The sequence below is a fragment of the Pantherophis guttatus genome, chromosome 4 (assembly GCF_059756535.1).
Source record: "Pantherophis guttatus breed Tessera chromosome 4, ASM5975653v1, whole genome shotgun sequence".
In the NCBI taxonomy this organism is placed as follows: Eukaryota; Metazoa; Chordata; class Lepidosauria; order Squamata; family Colubridae; genus Pantherophis; species Pantherophis guttatus.
In genome coordinates this window covers 78,418,601-78,446,210 of record NC_142066.1, presented here as the reverse complement: position 1 = coordinate 78,446,210, position 27,610 = coordinate 78,418,601, and the positions used below count along the sequence as shown (strand labels likewise).

At 39.3% G+C, this 27,610-nt stretch overlaps 1 protein-coding gene across 5 annotated transcripts in view; it reads right to left on the bottom strand.

Moving 5' to 3' along the window:
* VPS41 (VPS41 subunit of HOPS complex) overlaps nt 1-27,610 on the bottom strand; it is a 326,442-nt gene that overhangs the window by 40,145 nt on the left and 258,687 nt on the right. For all 5 annotated transcript variants that reach the window (XM_034413658.2, XM_034413736.2, XM_087892430.1 and 2 more), the window contains 5 exons: nt 17,189-17,250; nt 16,892-16,973; nt 8,814-8,906; nt 7,750-7,877; nt 1,249-1,393 (listed from right to left, as the gene is read on the bottom strand). In XM_034413658.2, coding sequence (XP_034269549.1) covers nt 1,249-1,393; nt 7,750-7,877; nt 8,814-8,906; nt 16,892-16,973; nt 17,189-17,250 — 510 coding nt within the window. The remainder of the gene's footprint in view (nt 1-1,248; nt 1,394-7,749; nt 7,878-8,813; nt 8,907-16,891; nt 16,974-17,188; nt 17,251-27,610) is intronic.

The following is a 27,610-nucleotide window of genomic DNA, read 5'->3' as shown; positions in this document are numbered from 1 at the left end:
CCACCCACTCTCAACTCCATTTTGTCAGCTGCCCAGAACCACAAACCCATGTGGTTTTGCTTCATCATTAAACGATCTTTCTAATCAGCCTCCATATTTCCAGTGTCTTTCTCCTAGCTTGGAAGTGAACCAGATGGGTATTTCTTTCAACAATAGAGTAACAAACGAGAATATTTTAAAATATTTACAGGAGCAATTCTAGCAGTCTAGTTCTCAAACCCAGTCAGCAGCTGATCCTATACACAGCACACCCAAAAAACCCCAAAAAACCTCGGAGCCAGGCTGGCTGCAAAAATCAGCAAATCTTGTTTGGCCATGTGATCAGGGACCAAAAAACCCTGTCGACTTCTGGAAATTGCATCATAACCCTGAACAGCTCAGGCAAGACAGAGTTAAAAATGGCGGCCACTGCAGCAGTGACTGAATCCAAGTCACATGGCTACAGAGGCCTGTTTTTGATTGCAGTTTTGAATTTCTAACATAAATACCCTTTCTGAATAAATTCATTCTGGTGAAAATTCTGGTGAAAATGAAGGAACCCTCATATCCAAGGGATTACCCATACCAACTTTTACCAGTGCTAAAGAGGAATACTGGGATCTATATTAAGAACTTGAAAAAGTCACTGTAATCTGACATTTCTGTCACTTGAGTTCAGCTATTTTAATTCTCTCAGGAGTAGCAATACTGGGGAGGGAATGGACAGTCTGCAGGAAAACTAGAATTGTTATCTCTTGAATCAAGTTATAATAGAAGAATGTTTACAAACAGATTAGCCAACAGCAAAAAGAACAGAATGAAAAGATTCATGCTGCATCTGTGTGCTAAATTAACATGTTTTCCTCACCATTAAACAGCTTGGCTCACTATCCCTCATCTTCATTTGAAAATATTGGATTCTTTAAGAAAATGCTTATTATTTAAAATTGTTAATGGACTAGGCTATATTTTTTTACCATTTTGCTGTTTCAATTTATATGACAATTATGGATTAAGATCAGAAAAATGAAGAGTCTTCTCCTAATATAATATTATTCCTTTTCCTTAATCCAATGCAGTTTTTCCACTTCTAAGATATTTTAGAAAAAGCAAGCATTATTGTTAGTAACAATTATGTGACTGTATAACTAATCTATCTTTCTCAGATATCATAATAAAAAGTTCAGATTGTTAAACTCAGTTTATTTTTATCTGCAAGCATTCTTAAAGAGAAAAAAGTGTTAACACATAACTTGAAATACATCATACCTCTGAATCAAATTCCATTAGTAGAACAATTTTGTCCCTGATGGAACTGAAAAGATTGTGTTTGTGGATCAGCTGGAAAACATCTTTATGTCTCAGTGTGAGGTAAATTTCAAGGGCCTTTCTATAGCGTTGGTCATAGGTGTACCTAATAAGAAAGATCATGTGTTATGAATAGACCCAGATTTCAAGAAAGCAATCCAATAGCACAGAAATCATTTGGCTAAAACATCCCATAGTTATTTGGAATAATAGAAAACATTTTCTGACTACATGTATTAGAAAAGTAATAGGATATCACTTTTTCCTTCAATTTTCTTCAGACCCTCAAGTGTCTTTAGTCTTTCTGATTAAGATATGCTTCAAGGATAGTAAAAACCTTAAATAGTGCAGGCCAACCTGGGGTATTGTTAAGGATGTATTCAGGCATTCCTGAGAATAACACAAAATAGAAGGGCATATTTATATGTGAACATTGCTGTGTAAAACTTAAGAAAATGAAACACATTTGAAAAACAGCTTGCTTCAAGCCTCCATTAACCTGAATAAAAATGAAAGAAAAACTGCAATCTGGAATATTTGTTTTTTTGTACCATGATTTCTGTGCTGTGATTTTAATGATATTTTCAACAGTAATCCCTCTCTCTGAATCTTTTTAATTCTTTATTAAAACTCCACTGACAGCATTTTCCCATTAAAACTTTTATTTAAATATTTAAAATAATTAAAACAACAATTAGATACATTTTACTATATCTATCTATCTATCTATCTATCTATCTATCTATCTATCTATCTATCATCTATCTATCTATTTATTATCTATCATCTCTGTCTGTCTATGATAAAATACAGATGGGGACAGTTTTCACTGTATCAAGAATTTTATCCGATGTTCTTTGAAACTTTGTCTACATGTTTATTCAAGTAGCAGTTTAGAGTTACATTGTAGTCAAAATAAAGAGGCTGTCCTGCAAGGCTGATAAAGTGAATATCTGAGAAAGTGGCTTATCTGTATTATTTATACAGGTGTGGGTGTTGGCACTATTTGAAGCTGAAGCAGAAGTCTTGAAATACTATAAGAAGACCTTGACTCTTTTTGGAACTGCTACTTGACATCTTTAGCTTTTCCTTTTAATATTGTGGTTAGACCAAAATATCACTCTCTGTATGCTTTCTGAATATTAAAAGGATTATATCTTCCTTTTCTCTCTCTCTTTTTTGGCTCTTTCTTTTTCTTTTTTAATTATTATATTTTCATTTTATATATTATTATTTTTTTGCTTCTAAAATTTTGACATAACAGTATTGGATTAAGGCAAGCCAGAGCCTGAAGATTTGTTGTTTTTTACTTTTGTTTTTGTATTTTTACTTTTGGTCTCTTCTTTTTCTTTTCTTTTTTTCTTCTTCCCTTCCCACATTTAAAGGATTAAGGTTTGGAAGAAACTGAAGATTTTGAATTGATTGTTTTTCTTTTTCCTTTTTTTTTCCTTTTTGAATCTTTTTTCTTTTCTTTTTTTCTTTTTTCTCCTTATTGCCTTTCTATCTACAAAATGAGTAGAAAAGTAGCAACAGTGGGAGCCGCAGCAACTACACCATCTTCTTCACCGTCAGGAGGCCAACGCTGCATCCAGGCAATGTTGCAACAAGAGAAAGAGAAGGAATCATAGACACAAATGATCCTACAAACACTTCAAAGAATGGAACAACAACAACAAAGGATGGAACAGCAACTGTTGAAGACAGATGAAAAAGTTCAGAGGATAGAACAACAACTGCTTAAAACAGACGAAAATATACAACAAACAATGTCTAAATATGAAGAAATACTGGTTAAGTTAGAGCAAAAAGATGACCAAAAAGAAGAAAAAATGAAGGAAATTGAGAATAGATTGGGAGAAGTTGAACAAGGAACATCTGGCCTAATTGGATGGGAGATGGACAAAGCAGAATTTTACTTAAGATTTCAAAACGTGGAAGAAGAAAAAGGGAAGAACTTAGCTGAGATTATGAATACGATGCTAGCTGATGTCTTAGAAGTTACCAAAGAGAAGATGATGGAAGGAATTGATGAAATTTATCGAGTTTACACTGGATATGAAATGTGTAATAGGCTCCCAAGAGAAGTACATATAAGATTTACTAAAAAATCAATCAAGGCACAAATTCTTCAGGCTGTCCGTGATAAGGCCTTGAAAAAAGTTGCTCTATATATTAGAAATGTATTAATGGCAGAGCAGAAATACGTCGACCAGAAGGTAGAATTCTGATGGTGGAAATAATTGATAATAATATAAAAATACTTTTAGTAGCAATTTACGCTCCTAATAACAATCAAAGTGATTTTTATAGAAAACTACATAATAAAATAATTGAAATGGAGTATGAGAATGTTTGCATGATGGGAGACTTTAACGGAATTGTGGATGAGGAACTGGACTACAAAACACACAAAATAACAAGACATAGTAGAAAAGTACTGCCGAGAACCTTTTTTAAAATGACAGGAAATAAATTTGAAAGATATCTGGAGGGAGAGAAATGGGAAAAACAGACAATATACTTTCTACTCTGATAGACATTCATCCTGGTCCAGACTAGATATGATATGGACAATAATGGATTTGACCTTGAATATTGAAAATAGACACCAACTTATGGGCGGACCACAACCCGGTGATTGCTATCTGGAAAGGGCGAAAAGGTAGATCTAGATGGACATTAAATAACACAATACTAAAAGAGAAAGACTTTATACAGAAAATGCAACTAGAGCTGGATTTTTTCTTTAAGGAAAATAAAAAAAAAACATCGATAAAAAATCGTTGGGATACAATGAAGGCCTTTGCCAGAGGACTAATTATAGACTATACAAGGAAAAGAAATATGAAGAAAAGACAAACTCTTAAAATATTGACAGATGATTTAAAAAGATTTGAAAAGGAACTCCAGAAAGATCCATATAAGAAAGATGTAAAAATTAAAATGGATATTATAAAGCATAAAATGGATCTACTGGAGAAGGAAGAATTAGCTCAAAAAATAAGAACTGCCAAACAGAATTATTTTGAAAATGCAAACAAACCAGGCAGATGGCTAGCATATAAACTGAAAAAAGAAAGAGGATCAAGGAAAATAATACAATTAACTGACTATCAAGGACAAAGTAGATTTGGAAATAGAGAGATGGAGGAAATAATACAAGAATATTATACACAATTGTATAAGAAAGATACAATAGAGGAGGATAAAGTGGCAAAGTATTTACAAAAAGCAAAATTACCACAGAATCCCAAGAATGATGATGGAACTAACTGAGGCAATTAAGAAACAGAAGAATGGAAAGGCACCAGGACCAGATGGACTGCCAGTTGAATATTATAGGACATTACAAAAATCTTTATCGATCCCACTACTGGAGGTTATGAATAAAGTAATGACAAAAAAGGAAATACCCCAAACATGGAGACTTATATCACATTGATTCACAAAGAAGAGACAGACCTGCAACTAATCAAAAACTATAGGCCTATATCCCTGCTAAACGCAGATTATAAAATCTTTGCTACAATAATGGCAGAAAGACTTAAGAGATATTTGAATAACTTTATTCATCCTGATCAAAATGGTTTTTTGCCAAAAAGGCAAATTAGAGACAATATAATAATAATCTTGGATACCTTAGAATATTATGAAGCACATTCTGAAAAACAGATGGCTTTGATATTTTTAGATGCACAAAAAGCCTTTGATAATGTGAATTGGCGATTTATGATGTTACGAGTGGAAGAGATGGGCTTTGGTAAGAAATTCTGCCAGACAATTGAAACTCTAAACAAAAGGCCAAGGTAATGATAAATGGAGAATTGACTGACTTCATTGAAATAGAAAAAGGCACTAGACAAGGATGTCCATTGTCCCCATTATTGTTTATATTGACATTGGAAGTCCTAAATAGAAATATTAGAGAAGAAAAAGAAATAAAAGGTATGAAAATTCAGAAAGAAGAATAAAAATTGCAAACCTTTGCAGATGACCTGGTCTTTATTATTGAAGAACCATTAATGTCAATAAATAAATTGTTAGAAAGCATTGGAGAGTTTGGGAAAGTAGCTGGTTTGAAAATTAATAAAGATAAGACAAAGATAATGACTAAAAATATGTTGAAAAAGCAAAAAGAAGAACTGATGGAGATTTCAAAGATCCAGGTCACGAACAAGGGGATACAACTGACAGCGAGGTGTAGTTCTCTTAAGGAAAATAATTATAATAAGGTTAAGCGACAGATAAGACAAGATTTGGAAAAATGGGGAAATTTGCAACTATTTTTGATTGGTAGAATTGCAATTATTAACATGAACGTTTTGCCTAGAATCTTGTATCTATTTCAGACAATTCCGATAAAGTTAGATAAGGAATTTTTTACAGAATTGAATAAAATGATATTGAAATATATTTGGCATGGGAAAAAGGCAAGAATAAGAATTAAGTTGTTACAAGATGCTAAAATGAGAGGTGGTTTTAGTTTACCTAACTTTGAACTTTATTATCAAGCAGCTAGTTTAATGTGGATTAGAGAATGAATGCTATTAAAAAATACCAGATATTAAACTTGGAGGGACATGATTTGTTGTTGGGATGGCATGCCTTTTTGTGGTACAAAGGAACTAAAATACAGGGGTATTTTAGAAGACACAAAATACGTGAAGCCTTATGGTTGAATTGGGAAAAGATTAAAAAATATCACTATTTGAAGATTCCGGTCTGGATATCTACAATTGAAGCTTTCTCATATCCAGTGACATTTAAAGGGAAACAAATTATAAGATATAAGGAATTATTGGATGAAAAGGGTGAACTTAAATTAAAGCAAGATATAGAAGATCAGGGATATAAGATGGATTGGTTTTCATATATGCAAATACTTTCTAGATATCGAGAAATCTCAAACAAGAAGGCTTTTATAATGGTTTGACTAATTTAGATAAGATCTTAATGGGTTTTGATGATCATATAATTAAAAAGCTACTTATTAGAGATAAAACTGGAAGAAGAACAAGTTAGGGGGAAGAATTTTGGTTATGGTATTGATTTAGAGAAATGGCAAAAATTGTGGTCACATAATTATAAAATGACAATGTCTACAGCATACAAGGAGAATTTGTATAAGATGTTTTACAGGTGGCATCTACCCCTGACGAGGATAACCAGAATGTTCCAGAATAAATCGGAGAAGTGTTGGAAATGTCATCAGACTCCAGGATCTTATTACCACATGTGGTGGTTATGCGCAGAAGCAAGGTGATATTGGACTAAGATACACATGTGGTTGGAAAAAATGATAAAGAGACATATTGACTTTAAACCAGAGATATTTTTATTAGGGATCGTGCTGGAGACATATAACAAAGAATTGCTCGTATTGAAGACATATAACAAAGACCGCAGCCAGAATTGTATTTGCTAAAAACTGGAAAGGAGAAAAGTTACCTAATGATGAAGAAATTATTAAGAAAATGATGGAATGTGCTGAAATGAGTAAACTGACATTTGAAATAAGAGAGCAGGAAGATAGACAATATTATTTGATATGGGATTTATTTTATCAATGGATAGAGAATAAGAATTGGAGATAATTATGTAATAAATGGATGTTGAAATTTTTGGAAATAAACTAGCATGTTTAGTGATAAAATGGAAGAGAGGAGGAGCACAAAAACTGTCACGGACTGACACACTGTCTGTAACTGTTTGGAATGATAATGTTTTTATGTTTGTTTTTGTTTTTAAAAAATAAAAAAAATAAAAATAAAAAGAATTTTATCCAATGTTCTTAAAACATCTTCTAGATAGAATTATTTCAGATATAGTGCAAATGGAAAAGGAGGTGAAGATGGAGCGTGGGTCTTATTTTTCTCTCTCTGTTTTCCTGGAGCTGAATCTACATATTTCTCACTGAGCGCTAAAAAAAAATCCTCAGAGTAATCCCATAGCTGAGCATCTGTTTCTAGCACAAGTAACCAACTAAGAGCCAAGGCAGTCTAAAAGTCAAGTTGAAAAATACAAAGAGAAGAAGTTTTGGGAGATTCTGCTCAACATAATCTCCCAATACTCAATAAAGTCAGATATTAAGGCTGATACAGCATGAACAATAGCATTCATGAACGTGGATTGCACGAAAAAAGAAGCAAGATACCACATTCTGATATTTGGGAACATCCAAATAATATTTCTCTTCCTTGCCTTATACATTTTATACTAAAGTACAATAATACTATCTCTGAAATAATCTTGTTGTTGATGTAAATCTTTTCAAATGAAATTTCTAGTAAATATTTGAACTTTGTTCCCCACCGACAAAAGTAGAGATGGGAAGAAGTCAAATTATTTTTATGTGGAAAAACATATTTAAAATTCTGATTATTCAAGGAAAGAACTGCAACTGGTTATTTAGATGTTAATCAATTGTGGGTATTGTTTTAATTCCTGAGTCAACAGACTTACAATTCTGCTAGAGTTTTCAGCAATGTCCTATTCTGTGGATCTTTCTTCAGATGGTCCAATACAGCATGGACAATGACTGGATTGTTGTACAGGTTCCCAGGCCATTCTTTAATTAATGTTGCAAAACCCTTAAAATAATTGAAAACATGGGGTTATTTTAAATGTTGTATATACTCATTCATTGAGAGCGAGTCCATCTTTTCCTTTTGTTCATTGCTCAATTTGGAAGAAGGATTGTCTTTAAAAAAATTGGAAGCCTATATAATAGTTGAAGAAAGAGGTGGCTTATTGAGGCATATGAATGAACACTTGATAAGTGTTTTGATTTTTTTTTTAATTTGTCAAGTTGTAATGCTATGCCTGTGGTCTCCTTAGATTTCAGATCCTGGAGTGTGAAAATATCTAGCCTCAGAGTCTGGGTGATAGTCTGCCCAATGACTAGCTTAAGCAATTTACATTTTGGTGTAACATTGATTAGAAACGGTGCACACACAATGCAAATAATTATAAGAAAAACTCTGTATGAGAGATAGTTTTACTGAAGAGACAATTTTTGCTTGTCCATAAGTAACTTAAATGATAAATATCATAATTAATCATTCAAAGTCACATTATACTTTCCCTCTTTTAAAAAGGATTTTACTTGCAACAGTAAATATTTAGCGCATTCAAATTATATCAGGTGAGTGCCAGTATAGTGTAGTGATTAAGGAAACCAAGAGACTGTAAATTCTGGTCCTGTTTTAGGCATGAAAGTTGGCTGAATGATTTTGGGTCGGTCACTTTCTGTCAGCCCTAGGAAAGAGGCAATAGCAAATGCCACCACAACATATAAAAAAATGCTTCTTTAAGCATACTGGCAACGGTGGCCAAATGATACTGATTACATTGTTAGGCCAATACAAAATCTCTCCCATGCTAGCACTAATGGCCCATAATGGTCCTTATGTATTTTATTAGTAAATTGCATGTCTCATCCTAATCTCTGCTTTACCAATATAGTGACAAATTTAGAATTAAGTTGCTGCTCTGTTTCAGTGGTATTACAATAAATAATACTTTACCTCATAATCGCTCTCTAGAAATTCATGCAGAACCATTTCATAAATGAAAGGCTTCAGGATTGAATCTTGTCTTGGCAAATAGTGGCTAATTGCCTAAGGAAAGAAACAATTAAAAATATACTTAATCTTTCCAAAGGTTTTCGGAAGCATTACCAAAAACAAAGCCAGAAGAGGTGGTAGTATTCCAGCTGAGCTATTTAAAATCCTAAAGGATGATGCTGTTAAAGGGCTGCACACAATATGCCAGAAAACTTTAAAAACTCAACAATGAACACAGGATTGAAAAGATCAGTTTAGGTTCCAATTTCAAAGAAGGCCAATGCCAAAGAATGTTCAAATTACTGTATAACTGCACTCATTTCATACACGAGTAAGGTTATGCTCAAAATTCTACAAGCTAGACTTCAGCAACATGTGAACCAAGAACTACCAGAAGTAAAAACTGTGTTTCAAAGAGGCAGAGGAACTAGAAATCAAATTTCCAACATTTGCTGGATCTTGGAGGGAGTTCAAAAGAAAAAAAATCTACTTCTGCCTCATTGACTACGTTAAAACCTTTGATTGGGTAGATCATAATAAAATGTGTTAAGTTCTTAAAGAGATGGGAGTACCAGACCACCATACCTGTCTCCTGAGAAACCTGAAGAAGCAACACTGAACAATTGTGGAACAACAGATTGTTTCAAACTAGGAGAAGGAGTATAAGAGAACTGAATATTGTCATCCTGCTTACTTAATTTATATGCAGATTAATGTGAAATGCTGGGCTGGATGAATCACAAGCCAGAATTAAGATTGTCATGAGAAATATAAACAACCTCAGATATGTAGATGATCTCTCTCTAATGGCAGAAAGTGAAGAGGAACTAAAGAGCCTCTTGATGGGGAGAGGAGAGTGCAAAAGTTGGCTTGAAGCTCAACATTAGACAACTAAAAATAAAAGTTAAAAGATAAGATGAATGGAAAATGATGGATAAAAAGACTGTACACTCAAATATGCGTATGAGAAATAAAAATAAAAACTTTTTGAAAAAAAAAACTAAGATCATATAATCCGATCCCATCACTTTCTGGCAAATAAAAGGGGAAGAAATGAAAGCAGTTACAGATTTTATGTTCTTGGGCTCCTAGAGCACTGCAGATAGCAACTACAGCCATGAAATTAAAAGATGCCTGCTTGATGGAAATACAGGACAAATCAGGAGAGTAAGGGATTTTACAATTAGGAGAAAAAAAGGGAAAAAGAAGAAAATAAGAGAATAGGAGAAAGGGAGAAAGGAGTAGTTAATGGAAAGGAAAAGGAAAAATATGTTTTATATTTAGAATTATAAATGAATTGTAGTAAGTTTAATATATGTGATTGTAATACTTGGAATGTCTTTAATTGTAATAATGGAATTCAGCTAAAGCATTTGAAATTATGTTGTATTGTGAAAAGGGATTAATGGATTAATAAATAAGAGGAGAAGGGAAAGGGAAAAGATGAAAATTGACTCTGTTTATTGTTTAACATGAAGAGATTAAGACACTTAGCAATAACTGAAATTAAGGGGGAAATATTACTGATTATGATTATGGTTTATTATGAAGAGGTGTAGATAGTATATATATTTGAAAGAGCAATGGAAAATTGGGTTTATTTTAAAAAAAACAATTGGAATTGAGAAATAACTTTAATGTTATATACTTAAGTGAATTGTAGTAATATATTTGATTGTAGCATTTGGATAGGGTGATAAAGGAAAGAATTGGAAAAGGGAAAGAAGTGGGATATATATGTAAAATTGTATGAATACTAATATCTATAATTGGAATAATGGAATCTAGGGAAAATACTTATTTATTTATTTTATTTGTTTATTTTATTAAAATTTATATGCCGCCCTTCTCCCGAAGGACTCGGGATGGCTCACAAGTTACAAAATGGCAATAAAAACAATATCACTAAATAGCATTAAAAACCCAATTTAAAGTCCCACAGTTAACTAAAAAACCCAACCAGATCAGGTGATTTGAGTAAAAAGCCAGGTCTTAAGATCTTTGCAGAAGGAACGGAGATCAGAGGCTGTCCAGAGCTCGGTGGGTAATTCATTCCAGAGGGTTGGTGCAGCCACCGAGAACGCCCTCAATCTGGGGGCCACCAGCCGACATTGTCTGGCCGATGGCACCTGGAGGAGGGCAGCCCTATGTGACCGCACTGGGTGGTAGGAGGCCGGTAGAGGTGGTCCCGCGAGTACCCTGGGCCCATGCCATGTAGGGCTTTATAGGCGAGAGCCAGCACCTTGAAGCGGATCCGAAAGGCCACCAGCAGCCAGTGCAGCTCGCGCAGGAGAGGTGTTATACGGGAGTAACAAGAAGCTCCCGTAACAACCCGCGCGGCCGCATTCTGGACCAGCTGGAGCCTCCAAATGCACCCCAAGGGCAGCCCCATGTAGAGGGCATTACAGTACTCCAAACGGGAGATAATGAGAGCTTGAGTGACTGTACGGAGGGCATCCCTGTCTAGGAAAGGGCGCAACTGGCGCACCAGGCAAATCTGTGCAAAAGCCCCCCTTGTCACGGCCGTCAGATGATCTACCAAGGACAGCCGAGAATCAAGGAGGATGCCAAGATTGCGAACCCTGCAGAGATGGGGATTCTAGATCAGGGAATGCCGGCATCCACAGCCATTCAGTCTTGGAGGGGTTGAGTCTGAGCCTGTTCCGATCCATCCAGACCTGTACCGCCTCCAGGCACTGGGACATCACGGAAAGGGCATCCCTGGATTGGTTCAGGGTGGAGATGTAAAGCTGTGTATCATCAGCATACTGATGATATCCCACCCCGAAACTCCAAATGATCTCACCCAGTGGCTTCATATAGATGTTAAAGAACAGGGGGGAGAGAACCGACCCCTGCGGCACCCCACAAGTGAGGGGCCTCGGGGAGGATCTCTGCCCCCCCCGCCCAAACTGCTTACGGCCCGAGAAGTAGGAGAAGAACCACGGTAAGACAGTGCCTCCCACCCCCAACCCCCGAAGCCGATGCCATAGTCGATGGTATCAAAAGCCTCTGAGAGGTCAAGTAGCACCAGGATAGAGGAATAACCAACATCCTGGGCCCGCCAATGGCAACCAATGCTGTTTCTGTACTGTGTCCGCGCCTGAAACCCGACTGGTACGGGTCCAGGTAATCCGCTTCCTCCAGGAATTGTGAAAGTTGATAGGCCATCACAGACTCAACAACCTTCACTATAAAGTAAAGGTTGGAGACAGGACGGAAGTTGTTCAGAGAGGCTGGATCCAGAACAGGCTTCTTGAGGAGGGGACGAACCACCGCCTCCTTAAGTACGGCAGGGAAGGCCCCATCCCTCAAAGAAGCATTGATAATCACCTGGATCTAGTCTCTGGTCACCTCCCTGGTTGCCGCAACAAGCCAGGAGGGACACGGGTCCAATAAATATGTGGAGGCCCCCAATCTACCCCCAATCCTGTCCACTTCATCTATGGAAGCAGGGTCAAAGTCAAACCAGATATTATCTTCAAGACTAGTTCCCACTTCCTCGTCAGATCCTGCCCAGTCAGAGTCCAAACCCGTCCGGATCTGGGTGACTTCGTCCTGCAGAAACTGTACAAAATTCTCGGCACTGCCTTGAAAGGGGTCCTCCCTCACCCCGACTGAGGAGGGAGCGGGTCACTCGGAACAAGGCTGCTGGGCGATTTTCTGCAGACGCAATGAGAGCAGCGAAATAGTCACGTTTCGCCGCTGCCAATGCCACAAGATAAGACCTAATGTAGGTTCTTAACTGTGCTCGGTCAGATTCGGAATGGGTCAATCTCCAACAGCTCTCTAGGCGTCTCTTCCGACGCTTCATTGTCCGCAGCTCCAAGGAAAACCAAGGAGCTACCCGGGATCCCTGTTGGCGGAGAGGCCGCAAAGGGGCGATTCGATCCAGTGCCCCGGTGGCGGCCTGTTCCCAGACATCCACCAGGGCCTCTGGTGAATCGCGGGATAGGTCAGTGGGAAATGTCCCAAGCTCCGTCAGGAACCTATCAGGGAACATCAGGCGCCTGGGGCGGAACCAACGAGTCAATTCCACCTCCCAGCGGTGGGGGTTGACAGATGGGAAGTCTAGCCTAAGGAGGGAATGGTCGGTCCATGACAGGGGTTGGATGGAAAGTTCACCCCTACCCTGAGCATTTATCCACTGCCCAGAGACAAAAATCAGGTCAAGTGTATGTCCACCACTGTGAGTTGGGCCCTGTACAACTTGAGACAGGTCCATGGCTGCCATGGAGGCCATGAACTCCCAAACTAACTTGGATGTCTCTCCGGCCGACGGGATATTAAAATCTCCCACAACCATAAGGTTGGGGAGCGTACGTAATCAACAGAGCCGACTGCACTCCAGGGTCCCATTTCAACAGAAGTAATTCACACCCGCCTATCTGAGGGACAGTGACCTCCCTAGGACTAAAACCTTCCCTAATAACAACTGCCACCCCTCCACCCCTCCCAAGGAGTCGCGGCTGGTATAGTACACAGAAGCCTTGTGGGCAAAGATCAGAGAGGGGAACCCCCCCTCCGGGCCCAACCAGGTCTCAGTGATACAAGCCAGGTTCGCACCCCCCTCTTCAATCAGATCTCGTATGAGGGGAGCCTTATTAGCAACGGAACTGGCACTAACATACACCAGTCGGAGCCCCGGGTTCCGCACTCCTACCCCCCCAGGGACACAAGCAGAACCAAGAGGACCAGAGCACTGAATCCGCTGCAAACAGCGGGGACGCGCCCCTCCGATGTCTCTACGTCCTCTATATCCTCCACCGCTGTTCCTCCCAACCACCACAGTGATAGAATGACCCTCAACCCACCGTGCTCCGTCCACCCCCTGTCCCCGCCCTCCCTGCTGGCACCGTCCAACAAGCGGACTCCCTGATCTGTAGGGACCTACCCAGGTCCCGTTTCGAACCCCCCCCCTGAACCCCTTAAAATTTTCCTCAGAAACTTCCTCAAAAAAACCCTCAACCTCCTCTTCGCAGCATGCCACCTCTCGGGGTTCCAAGACCCGTCATCAAAGTAGGCCCTTGATAGTGTGTAGGGCCAGTTCTGCGAGAGGGGGGAATCTCGCAACACAAGAAGTTCGGCTGCAGAGTACATCTAAAAACCGCAGAGATGGAGATGAATTCTGGCAGGGTTCCGTATGATGGTCAAAAGAGTCTGGAGCAAAAGAAGACAATTCAAAGCGGATACTGGATTCCACTGTCCTCTCACAAAAATGGAAGAAATCCCATGCCATTTCGACAAAGTCAGAGGGGACCCATCTAAGCTACTCTCTCACGTTGGCTAGCCTGATGGAAATGGCAATAAGAAGTTCACTGGTATATCCCCTCTGAAAGTAACACCTCTCCTGCATGAGCTGCACTGGCTCCCAGTGGTCTTCCGGATGCGCTTCAAGATATTGGTTCTCATCTTTAAAGCGCTCCATGGCTTAGGGCCTGGGTATTTACAAGACCACCTTCTGCCACCAAAAACCTCCCACCGGCCAATCCGCTCCCACAGAGAGGGTCTCCTCAGGGTGCCGTCGGTCAAGGAATGTCAACTGATGACCCCCAGGGGGAGAGCCTTCTCTGTGGGGGCACCCACCCTCTGGAACGAGCTACCCCCAGGAATACGACTGATCCCGGACCTCCGTACTTTCCGCTGAGCTTTGAAGACCTTCTTATTTCAGCAAGCTGGGCTGGCTTAAAATTTTAATGGGCTATTTTATGGGTAAAGGCTTTTTAAAATTTAGGGGAGCCAAATTGTTTTAATTCTGTTTTAATTTATTTTAATTTTTATACTGTATGTATTTTAACCTTGGCTGTTCACCGCCCTGAGTCCTTCAGGAGAAGGGCAGTATACAAATTTAATAAACCATAAATCATAAACCAAAGTGAAAAGGGAGCAATAGGAAAATATTTGAATAAGATGACTTAGAGTTAGGGTTAGGTTTTAGAAAAATGATTGACTTTAAATTAAAGGGTTTCAATTTGAAAAAAGTAATGGGGGGGGGAAGAAAAATTGACCAAGATTAGAGATTAGGGCGAATGGTAATATTGGTTATATACCAGAAGAAACAAAAGGAAAATAAAACAAAAAATTAGAGAGAAAGAATATTATGACAAAAAGTGAAATATATAAATTGTGTTGGAGAAAACGAAAAGCTGTACAAATTTTGACTCAGCCAATATTCTGTTCAGAAAAAATGTATTGTTTGTTTGTTTGTGTGTGCTTGTTTTGAAAAAAAATATATATATTTTTTAAAAAAATAAAAAAAAATAAAAGATGCCTGCTCCTTGGGAGGAAAGTTATGACAAACCTAGACAGAATATTAAAAAGCAGAGATAAGTTATGGTTTTCCCAATAGTTTTCTATGGCTGTGAGAGTACGACCAAAGGTTGAGCACCGAAGAATTGATGCTTTCGAGTTGTGGTGTTGAAGAAGACTTTTTAAAATCCCTTGGATTTCAAGGAGGTCACACCAGTCAATCCTAAAGAAAATCAATCCTGAATGTTCTTTGGAAGAACAATTACTGAAGCTGAAGCTCAAATACTTTGGCCACCAAATGAGAAGAGATGACTCACTAGAAAAAAACCCACTGATATTGGGAAAGATTGAAGACAAAAGGAGAAGGGACAGCAAAGGATGAGAAGGTTAGATAGTGTCATTGATGCAATGAACATCAATTTGGGCATTTTTTGGGAGACAGTAGAGGGCAGGGGCCTGGTAGGCTACATAGTCCATGGGGCCACGAAGAGTTGGCTATCACTTAGCAATTGAACAACAACAACAACAATTACCAGTTTGAAAAGGCAGTAATTTCTCAGACAAGCTTTTTGGACAATCTACAACGATTTTCTAAATTTAAAAGTCTTCTGGATAGCATAAGGCATTGTTGTTAGATATTTATACTCAAGTTGAAAATAAATATAGAAGGGAGTGGTGGTGGGAGAAATAGTACATCACCCATTTATCCATGCAACTTTTAGGATGAAGTGAAATAGAGGAAGGCAAGCAAACCTGAGAGGCTACCTTCTAATCTGGTAAAATATCTGCCTACTAACGTGCTCTTCCCCCATAAATAGTGCTGTTGTCTTGCCATCCATCTTTAATTCTGTACAAAGGCAGCTGCTATGAGAAAAACTGCAGTTCTGCAATACTTTCACACTCTTGAACAGAATTTAACAGCTCAAAAGGACTACCTACTGTGAGATCTTAATAATATGCTCCTTTTGGTTCATTGAGTTTGAATTGGAAGACATAAAATTCGTAGTGAGAATATGGATATGCAATCAATACAAATGTTCATAAATGCTTTCTACTGTCTGAGAAGTAACAGCCTTTTAACAATATGCCATGGTTGGCATCTATTAATCTATTAACTTTGATGCTTGCTAACTAATATTTCCCTTAAAAGTTCCTGATCTGCTCTGCCGGTAGTCGAACTACATGAGTTCTTTCTAATCTTGCAGTACACAACAGGTCCAAAATCTGTCACGTTGAAACACAATTAATTCCTGAATATATTATTAATGAATATTAAGAAACTCTTGAATCATGAGACCATAAGTGTCTACTGTGCTTTTATAGACTTCTAAAAACTAAATACTCTTGAAAGGTTACAACTCTCTCAAACTCAGATGGACATAATTCAGCTTCCATGTTTGATATATAAAAAATTGTATAAGGAACCAAAATACTATATTTTGTTAAGTTTCATGTTTCAAAAATGATTAATAGCATGTTTCAACTTTTTATTAGGCCATGAATATCAACTTATTTCAGTTTTAGGTTCTAAGATATGTAATGCTATTTCTTGAAATTCAATTAATAAACTTACTGTACCCTATTGTGCATTAAAGAAATATAGAAGCATCCAGACAGAGCCAATTCACATGGAAAAAATAACAGATGAAACAAACAGATAAAGATAGACCTAAATATAGTAGAGCAAATTTTGAATATGCCTACTTTTGGGGAAAGTAATAAAGACATAATGACTATATGATTTATTAACTTCTACATGTAACAAGCAAGCAGTGTTCAATCATACAAACCTTAAGTTGCCCAATTTCTTTAAATCTATATACTTCACATTCCCATAAATTTGTGTTTTTGCCAAGTATCTTCTGACATTTTCTGAGGAGAAAATATATAAAACAAGCAAAGTATTCATAAATCATATTTTCAATGCTAAAAATACTTCATCATTTGTGAAGTAACAGAGCAATAATTTGAAATGAATTATGAATTACTTTTTAATCTGACTAAGGGCACTCAAAAAATATAAAATTCAGCAACTACGATCAAATATATATATTTGTATGTGCACAAAAATAAGCTAAAAACATTACCTTGCGGCCAAATCATAATCTCCACTTTCTAATAGATGGTTTATGTACGCTAAACCTATATCCTAAGATAAAACAAAATTAGTCAAAATTAGTTAAAAGTCAAAAGTAGCACCCAGTAATGAACTTTGTTTTCAAGTACTGTAACCTGTTTCTTAAATATAAAATTTAGTTTATCCCTGATAGTATACAAATTTACATATTACCAAAAACACTTGCCAAAAGGACTATTAAAATAAAATTTGAAAAAAAATGGGCTCAGTCTGAATGTTATGTTGTTTGATCAGTCCTACAAATGGTCATGGAAAAAGACCATGATCTTCATCTATTCATTGGATGTAATTGTGTTCCCTTCAATGCTCTTAATCTGTTATCCATATATAATACTGAAGATAATATAGACATAAAAAAAGTATACATAGTATTCTCTTATACATTTCTTAGAGAAAAATTTAGGAAGTGAAAGACTCCCAGCTCCCTATACACAGCTTATTATCTTCCCCTTTCAGTCCTGAGACAGATCTTCTATTTTGGAAAGATGATTCTAAGAAGAAGAAAAAGTATTACAGAGGAGCAAAGCATTATAACAAAGGATTAAACATGCCATCATTCCTGCATACATAAAATGCATTCTTTTCATGCTTCCATGAGTTCTGTCTTCTTCTTCTTTTGATATGTCCAAAGTATTTTGTTTCAACCACTTCAGGCTATAATAAATTACCATCATTCTTTCTGTAAGTAAATACTGTTTTACTAGTTTCAAATGACAACTTTATAACAAGGTTTGAAAAATGTTTTTGTTCCTGGAACACTGCTTCCCAGTAGGGGTAAGGAAATCTGAAGCATATTTTGTTGGGTATGAAGTGGGCTGTAAAATTCTACATTTTTGTCGGAAATATCTCTATTCCTCTGCTTGCTTCAATAAAAAACTCTATGAGGACCATTTGCATGTTCAAATAAAATACAAATCAAGCACAAAAACCCCTGTATTTTCTTGGGAGTATATTATGGATTAGTATTACTATGGCTTCAAGAATAGTTAGAGCATTAAAATAGCTTTCCAATTTTGGTCATATTGAATCAGATGAAATAATACAGATTATTGCAGCTGGTATGAGAAAGGTGTGAGCATCATTTACCATTTGTGTGAGCTTTTAATCCTATCTCTGAAGAATACAAATATTTTTTCACTCTTTTATTATTCCATGATCTCAGAATACAAAGTTTTTGTTATGCATATTTGTAACAATAAGCATGATCAACATTCAGCAAGATTGTGATCCAAGGATACCTGAAAATTTGATAGTTCAACAATCTTATATTTAGGATACAACTCTGCTCACTAGTGCCTTGACTATGTATGCCCTTTTCTCTTCAGTCCTCTGATATTATCCTAGATCTCCAATTATCTGGATATAAATCAAGGATGAAAGGAGGGGATGAAAATAAGTATTAACCAATAGCCAGTATTCCCTTCCTAGGGAAGGTGCCAGAGCAGATGGTGGCCAATCTATGCCAGGATGTGTGTATGAAACTGATTTTCTAAATTCATTTTAATCTGCTTTCAGGCCTGGTTGTGGAACAGAAAATACTTTGTTCTGCTTTGCTCTGTAGAATAACCTACAACAGGAAAAAGACAGGGGAAATGTAAGTGCCTTGGGTTTTTTCCTGATTCCTCTCAGTGATTTTCTTTTCTTTCTTTCTTTTTTTTTTTTGCAATCATTTTTTTATTTTAAAACAAAAGTAAAACATAAAAACATCATCATTCCAAACAGTTACAGACAGTATATTGATCGGTTTGCATCCTTTTGTGCTCCCTCCTCTCTTCAAAATATCACTATACATCCCAAAGTTATTTTCATATAAAAAATAGAAAAAGAAAAATCCACTTAATTTATCTCAGCATCCACATATTTCATATTTATCTCCATTTTTTATTGTCCATCCATTGATAAAATAAATCCCATATCAAATAATAGTTTATCTTCCTGTTCTCTTATTTCAAATGTCAATTTACTCATTTCAACACAGTCCACCATTTTCTTAATAATTTCTTCATCAGTAGGTGTCTTTTCTCCTTTCCAATTTTTTGCAAATACAATTCTAGCTGCTGTTAAAAGGTTCACAATTAAATATTTCAGTTCTTTATTGTTTATCTCTGGTAAGATTCCCAATAAAAATATCTCTGGTTTAAAATCAATATGTCTCTTAGTCATTTTTTCCAACCACGTGTGTATCTTGGTCCAATATCTCTTTGCATCTCCACATGTCCACCACATGTGGTAATAGGATCCTGGAGTCTGATGACACTTCCAACACTTCTCTGATTTATTCTGGAACATTCTGGCTATCTTCGTCGGGGGTAAATACCACCTGTAAAACATCTTATACAAATTCTCTTTATATGCTGTAGACATTGTCATTTTATAATTATATGACCACAATTTTTGCCATTTCTCTAAATCAATACCATAACCAAAATTTTTCTCCCATGCTATCATTGATTCTTTAACTTGTTCTTCTTCCAGTTTTACTTCTAACAAATATCCATACAACTTTTTAATTATATGATCATCAGAGCCCATTAAAATCTTATCTAAATTGGTCAAGACATTATAAAAACCTTCTTGTTTGAGATCTTCTCGATCTCTTCTCGGAGATGTATACGACACTGGATCTTCTTGCGCTGCGAGATTCCCCCCTCTCGCAGATGTGGCCCTCCTCACTATCGAGGGCCTACCTCAAGGACGGGTTTTGGGACCTAGAGAGGTGGCATGTGAAAACTAGGGGGTTGAGGAGTTTTTTATACAATTTTTTAAACTTTTAAGGGGTTCTGGGTGTGGGGGGAGGGCTGGATTAGTATTCGGGCTGTGGGTCTGGGGGATAATCCACTGAGGGAAGGGTCAGGTCTGGCTGTGAAGCACGGTGTGGGGGTTGGGGGACCCGGGGTCGAGTGGGGGGTTAGAGCTTATCCGGATAGTGTTTTGAACATCAATACAATGGGTGGGAGGGGCAGATACAGCGGGAGCAGGGGGCCATATCATGTTAGGGGAGCGCGTGCTCGCTGTCTACAAGTGGTAGTGCGCTCCGGCCCCCAAGGCTCCACTCGTTCCCCAGGTTGCACAGACCCTCAGGGCCCGGGCCTTCGGCTGATGTTGTACAATGCCAGGTCTGTAGTAAATAAAGCCCCCATCATTTGTGATCTTGTTCAGGAAGGGGGAGCGGACCTGGCAGGTATTACGGAGACCTGGTTGGGCCAGGAGGTGGGGGTTCCCCTTGTTGAAATGTGCCCACCAGGTTTCCATGCATTTCATCAGCCGAGGTCACAGGGAAGGGGCGGGGGGGGGTAGCGGTTATTATTAAAGAAAGTCTTAGACCAAGGGAGACCACTGTTCCTCAAATGGCCGGCTATGAGTCCCTCCTTGTGAAGTGGGGTCATGGGGTACAGATGGGTTTGCTGATCACATACTTGCCTCCCTGCCAGGTGGCAGCAGCCCTGCCCGAGCTACTCAACGTCATCACCGTGGTGGCGGTTGACACCCCTAGACTTATGGTCATGGGGGATTTCAACCTGCCGTCCGTGGGTGAGACATCTGAGGTGGCTTGGGAGTTCATGGCTTCCATGGCAGCTATGGACCTGACCCAGTTAATTCATGGCCCTACCCACACGGGGGGGAAACACACTGGACCTGGTTTTTGTCTCTGGACAATGGTTGAGTGATCTTGAGATAGGGGATATAGTCACCGAGCCCTTGTCATGGTCGGATCACTCCCTCCTTCACCTTGACCTTCGAACCGCTGCACCCTGCTTCAGGGAGGTGAAGCCAGTAAGATGGTTCCGCCCCAGGTGCCTGATGGAGCCTGACAGGTTCCAGATGGAGCTTGGGCCATTCCCTGAGGCTCTGGCACACGCCTCGGCTGGAGACCTAGTGGCCACCTGGGATAGGGCGGCTGCTGGAGCTCTGGATCGGGTCATGCCTTTGTGGCCTCTGACCCAGTGCCGATCTCATCTGGCTCCTTGGTTTACTGAGGAGCTAAGGGAGATGAAGCGCCAGAAAAGACGCCTAGAGAGCAGTTGGAGGGCCAGTCTTTCTGAATCCGACCGGACACTGGTAAGATCTCATATTAAGAATTACCTAGTGGTGATAAAAGCAAAAAAATGTAATTATATTGCTGCTCTTATTGCGTCATCAGATAACCGCCCAGCCGCCCTGTTTAGGGTGACCCGCTCCCTGCTCCACCAGGGAGTGTGGGAGGACCCCTTGGAGGGTAGAGCTGAGGACTTTATACAGTATCTGTATGACAAAATCACTCAGATTCAGGAAGACCTGAACTCCGACTGGGTAGTTTCAGGGGGGATGACTGAGGCAGGTCTTGAGAATGTTATCTGGGATGAGTTTGATCCTGTGACTCCTGATGACTGGACAGGATTCTCGGCAGACTGAACGCGACCACATGTTTGTTGGACCCGTGTCCCTCCTGGTTAGTGCTGGCTTCCCGGGAGGTGACGCGAGGCTCGCTCCAGGGGATTATAAATGCTTCATTGGGTGAGGGTGACTTCCCCGTTGCCTTGAAAGAGGCAGTGGTGAGGCCTCTCCTCAAGAAGCCTTCCCTGGACCCGGCAGTCTTGGCAAATTATCGTCCGGTCTCCAACCTTCGCTTTGTGGTGAAGGTTGTTGAGAGTGTGGTTGCGCGACAGCTTCCCCAGCACCTGGATGAAACAACGTATCTGGATCCGTTCCAGTCGGGCTTCAGGCCTGGGTACATCACGGAAACGGCATTGGTCGCGTTGGTTGATGATCTCTGGAGGGCTCGGGACAGGGGTTGCTCATCCGTGGTTTTGGGGTGAAGTACCACCAGTACGCTGACGACACTCAGCTGTACATCTCCAGCCCGGACCACCCCAACGATGCCCTTGAAGTGATATCCCGGTGCCTGGAGGCCGTGCGGATCTGGATGGGGAGAAACAGGCTCAGGCTCAACCCATCCAAGACCGAGTGGCTGTGGTTTCTGAAGTCCCGATATAGTCAGTTGGTGCCATCACTGACTATTGGGGGTGAATCGTTGGCCCCCACGGAGAGGGCTCGCAACTTGGGCATCCTCCTGGATTCACGGCTGTCTTTAGAAGAGCATTTGATGGCTGTGACTGGGAGGATTTTTCATCAGGTTCACTTGATTTGCCAGTTGTGTCCCTTTCTGGATCGGGACTCCTTACTCATGGTCACTCATGCCCTCGTCACTTCCCGCCTGGACTATTGCAACGCTCTCTACATGGGGCTCCCCTTGAGGAGCACCCGGAGGCTCCAACCGGCACAGAGTGCGGCCGTGCAGGTAGTTATGGGAGCTGCACTGGCTCCCGGTGGTCTTCTGGGTGCGCTTCAAGTTTTGGTTACCGCCTTTAGGGCACTCCATGGCTTAGGACCTGGTTACCTACGGGACCGCCTGCTGCCACCAATAGCCTCCCACCGGCTGGTATGCTCTCATAGAGAGGGGCTCCTCCGGGTGCCCTCGGCCAAACAATGTTGACTGGCAGCCCCCAGGGGGAGAGCCTTCTCTGTGGGGGCACAGAGCTCATTCCACTATCTGGAATGAGTCCCCCCAGAGATACGGAGGATCTCGGATCTGCACACCTTCTGCCGTGCTCTTAAGATCTTTTAAGAATTACAAGAAAAAGAAGAATCAGACTATTATAAAATATGGAATAATTGGTATAATTGGTTAAAAAATAGAAATATACAAAAAATATAGGGGATATATTACCGATTGATACATATATATGTAATAAAAAATATTATTAGATTAAAGAGAGGTGAAGGAATATATTATAAGTAGAATTGTAGAACGTCACTCTGAAAAAATGCTTAAGAAGAAATTACACTCTTTTTGTGTATATGTTGTATAAATGTTTGTTGTGTATATGTTATGTATGTCGTTTTTAATATTTATATTCAATAAAAACTATTTAAAAAAAAGAAAAGACCTTTTTATTCCATCAGGCTGGCTTGACCTAACCTTTTCCCTTTTTCCCTTTTTAAAATGTAAATTTTAATCTGTTTTAAATTATTGGGGTGTTTTAAATCTGTCTTGGGCCAAATTGTTTAATTCGGTTTTACTTTGCTTTTAAATTTTGTATTTATGTGTTTTATCTGTGGCTGTTCACCGCCCTGAGTCCTTCAGGAGTAGGGCGGTATATAAATCAAATAAAACGAAAAAATGAAAAATCTAGAAAATATTTGCATATATGAAAACCAGTCCATCTTATATCCCTGATCTTCTAATTCCTGCTTTAATTTAAGTTCACACTTTTCATCCAACAATTCACTATACCTAATAGTTTGTTCCCTTTTGAATATTACTGAATATGAAAAAGCTTCAATTGTAGATATCCAGGTAGTGTTGTGGCTCCATTGCCTGAGCCTGGGCTATCGACAGATGCAGACTCTGAGAGTGACGGAGAGGAATTGGCAAGGCCTCCCTCTCCAGGACCCTCCTCTCTGGCAATGCCTCCGAAGGACACCGAAGGCCAAACGATAGGCTCAGAGCCAAGCACGTCCCCGCAGCCACAGGTGGACAGCGATGAGGAAGATAAGTGCTGGCTGGACCCTTGACAGAGGCGCAGGGAGAAGCGTGCACAGCAGAGGGGAAGGCGTGCCAAAGATTAGCTGAGTCACTGGACCACACCCCACAGGGTATAAATGTGGGTGTGGTGGCCGGTTCAGTTTGTGACGAGCAAAAACTAGAACTAATCCATGATTTCTGCATTACTGGACTTTGCCTGCTTTATCGGACTGCATTTGGATTAATCCTGGTATTGTTGAAAACTCTGCCTGTTTTATCGGAATGCTGGCAGGCTAATCTTTGTTTTGAGTGAGTAAAGTCTGAATTGGCAGCTAGCCACTGGGTTGCTGCCAGCTTTATTTTCAAAGAATTTTGTCATGTGGCTTATTAACTCCGGGCCGTCTGTGGGGGTGCGTGACTGGAACGGGGACAGAACAGGTTGGAATCTTCAAATAATATTTCTTGACCTTCTCCCAATTCAACCATAAAGCTTCACGTATCTGATGTCTTCTAAAATACCCTTGTGTTTTTGTGCCTTTGTACCATAAAAAGGCGTGTCACCCCATCAACAAATCATGTCCTTCCAAATTCAATAATCTGGAATTTCTCAAAGTTATCCATTCTTTAGTCCACATTAAACTTGCTGCTTGATAATACAATTCAAAATTAGGCAAACCAAAACCACCCCTAGCTTTAGCATCTTGTAACAATTTTAATTTTATTCTCACCTGTTTTCCTTGCCAAATATATTTCAATATCATTTTGTTTAAATCTACAAAAAAATCCTTACCCAACTTGTTTGGAATTGTCTGAAATAGGTACAAAATTCTAGGTAAAATATTCATCTTAATAGTTGAGATCCTACCAATCAAAGATAACTGCAAATTACCCCATTTCACCAAGTCTTGCCCTATCTGTTGTTTAAGCTTATTGTAGTTATTTTCTTTCAGTGCACTACACCTTGGTGTTAAATATATCCCCAAATATTGTACTTCGTTTGTAACCTGCATTTTTGAAACCTCCATCAGTTCTTCTTTTTGCTTTTTCAACATATTTCTAGTCATTATCTTTGTTTTATCTTTATTAATTTTCAAGCCAGCTACTTTGCCAAATAGTCCAACAGTTTTTATCAATTTATTTATTGTTGTTAATGGTTCTTCAATGATAAAGACCAGATCATCTGCAAAGGCTTGGAGTTTATATTCTTCTTTTCGGGCCTTTTATCTCTTTTTCTTCTCTGATACATCTATTTAAAACTTCTAAAGTCAATATAAATAACAATGGGGACAGCGGGCATCCTTGTCTAGTGCCTTTTTCTATTTCAATGGAATCAGTCAGTTCTCCATTTATCATTACTTTTGCCGTCTGTTTAAAATAGATAGCTTCAATTGCCTGTATAAATTTCCTCCCAAAGCCCATCTTTTCCATTTGAAGTATCATAAATTGCCAATTGATGTTATCAAAAGCTTTTTGTGCATCTAGAAATACCAAAGCCATCTGTTTTTCAGGATGTGCTTCATAATACTCTAAAGTATCCAAAATTATTCTTATATTATCTCTAATTTGTCTTTTTGGTAGGAATCCATTTTGATCCACATGTATAAAGTTGTTCAAATATCTCTTAAGTCTCTCTGCCAGTATTGAAGCAAAAATGTTGTAGTCCGAATTTAGCAAGGATATAAGCCTGTAGTTTTTGATTTGTTGTGGGTCTGTGTCTTCTTTATTAATCAATGTAATATACGCCTCAGTCCATGATTTAGGTATTTCCTTCTTTGTCATCACTTCATTCATCACCTCCAATAGTGGAAGGGTCAAGGATTCTTGTAGCGTCCTGTAGTATTCAGCTGGTAGACCGTCTGGCCCTGGCGCCTTTCCATTCTTTTGTTTCTTGATTGCTTCTGTTAACTCCATCATCATTATGTTTCTTTCCAACATCTCCCCCACATCTTTACAAATCCGAGGTAGTTTTGCTTCTTGTAGATACTTTAGCACTTTTCCCCCCATCGTCTCTGTTTTATATAGTTGTCTATAAAACTCTTGTATTATCTTCCCCATCTCCTTTTTTCCAAATTTACTTTGCCCTTGTGCATCGATTAAATGTGTTATTTTCTTTGATTCTCTGTCGTTTTTCAATTTATAAGCTAACCATCTGCCTGGTTTATTCGCATTTTTGAAGTAGTTTTGTTTGGCACTTCTTAATTTTTGAGCTAATTCTTCTTTCTCCAGTAGATCCATTTTATGCTTTATTGTATCCATTTTGATTTTAATATTCTTCTTATGTGGATCTTTCTGGAGTTCCTTTTCAAACCGTTTATAATCATCTGTTAATAATTTCGAAGTTAGACTTTTTTTTGCATTCCTTTTCCTTGTGTAATCTATAATTATTCCTCTGGCATATGCCTTCATTGTATCCTAGCGGTTTTGTATCGATATTTCTTCTTTCTTATTCTCTTTAAAAAAGAAAGCCAGATCTCTTTCCATTTTCTACACAAAATCTTACTCTTTTAATATTGTATTATATAAAGTCCATCTAGATCCTCTTGTTCGTCCTTTCCAGGTTATTATCACAGGATTATGGTCCGCCCATAAATTAGTTTCTATTTCCACATAATCTATATTAAACAACAAATCCATTGTTGTCCATCTCATATCTAATCTGGACCAAGATAAATGTCTGTCAGAGTAGAAGGTATATTGTTTGTTTTCTCTATTTTTTTGTCTCCATGTATCTTTCATATTTATTTCCTCCATCATCTTAAAAAAGAATCTTGGTAATATCTTTCTAGTATATTTTGCCTTATTCGTTTTATAATCCAAACTTTCATCCACAATTCCATTAAAGTCCCCCATCATACATATATTATCATATTTATCTGGATCCATTCCAGTCGGGCTTCAGGCCTGGGTACAGCATGGAAACATCATTGGTCGTATTGGTTGATGATCTCTGGAGGGCTCGGGACAGGGGTTGCTCCTCTGTCCTGGTCCTGTTAGACCTCTCAGCGGCTTTTGATACCATCGACCATGGTATCATGCTGCACCAGTTGGAAGAGTTAGGGGTGGGGACCACTGTGTTGCAGTGGTTCTCCTCCTTTCTCTCTGATCGGTTGCAGTCTGTGTTGGCAGGGGGGCAGAGGTCGACCCCGAGGTGCCTTATATGTGGAGTGCCACAAGGGTCGGTCCTCTTGCCCCTTCTGTTCAACATTTATGTGAAGCCCCTGGGCGAGATCATCCGTGGTTTTGGGGTAAAGTACCATCAGTACGTTGATGACACTCAGCTGTACATCTCCACCCCGGACCACCCAAATGATGCCCTTGAAGTGATGTCCCGGTGCCTGGAGGCCATGCGGATTTGGATGGGGAGAAACAGACTCAGGCTCAACCCATCCAAGACCAAGTGGCTGTGGTTTCCGGCGTCCTGATATAGTCAGTTGGTGCCATCACTGACTATTGGGGGTGAGTCGTTGGCCCCCACGGAGAGGGTTCGCAACTTGGGTGTCCTCCTGGATTCACGGCTGTCTTTAGAAGAGCATTTGACGGCTGTGGCCGGGTGGACTTTTTATCAGGTTCGCCTAATCCGCCAATTGTGTCCCTTTCTAGATCGGCACTCCTTATGCATGATCACTCATGCCCTCGTCACTTCCCGCCTGGACTACTGTAATGCTCTCTACATGGGGCTCCCCTTGAGGAGCACCCGGAGGCTCCAACTGGTGCAGAGTGCGGCCGCACGGTTGTTATGGGAGCAACAGGGCGGTCCCATGTAACACCTCTCCTGCGCGAGCTGCACTGGCTCCCAGTGGTCTTCCAGGTGCGTTTCAAGGTTTTGGTTACCACCTTAGAGCGCTCCATGGCTTAGGACCTGGATAC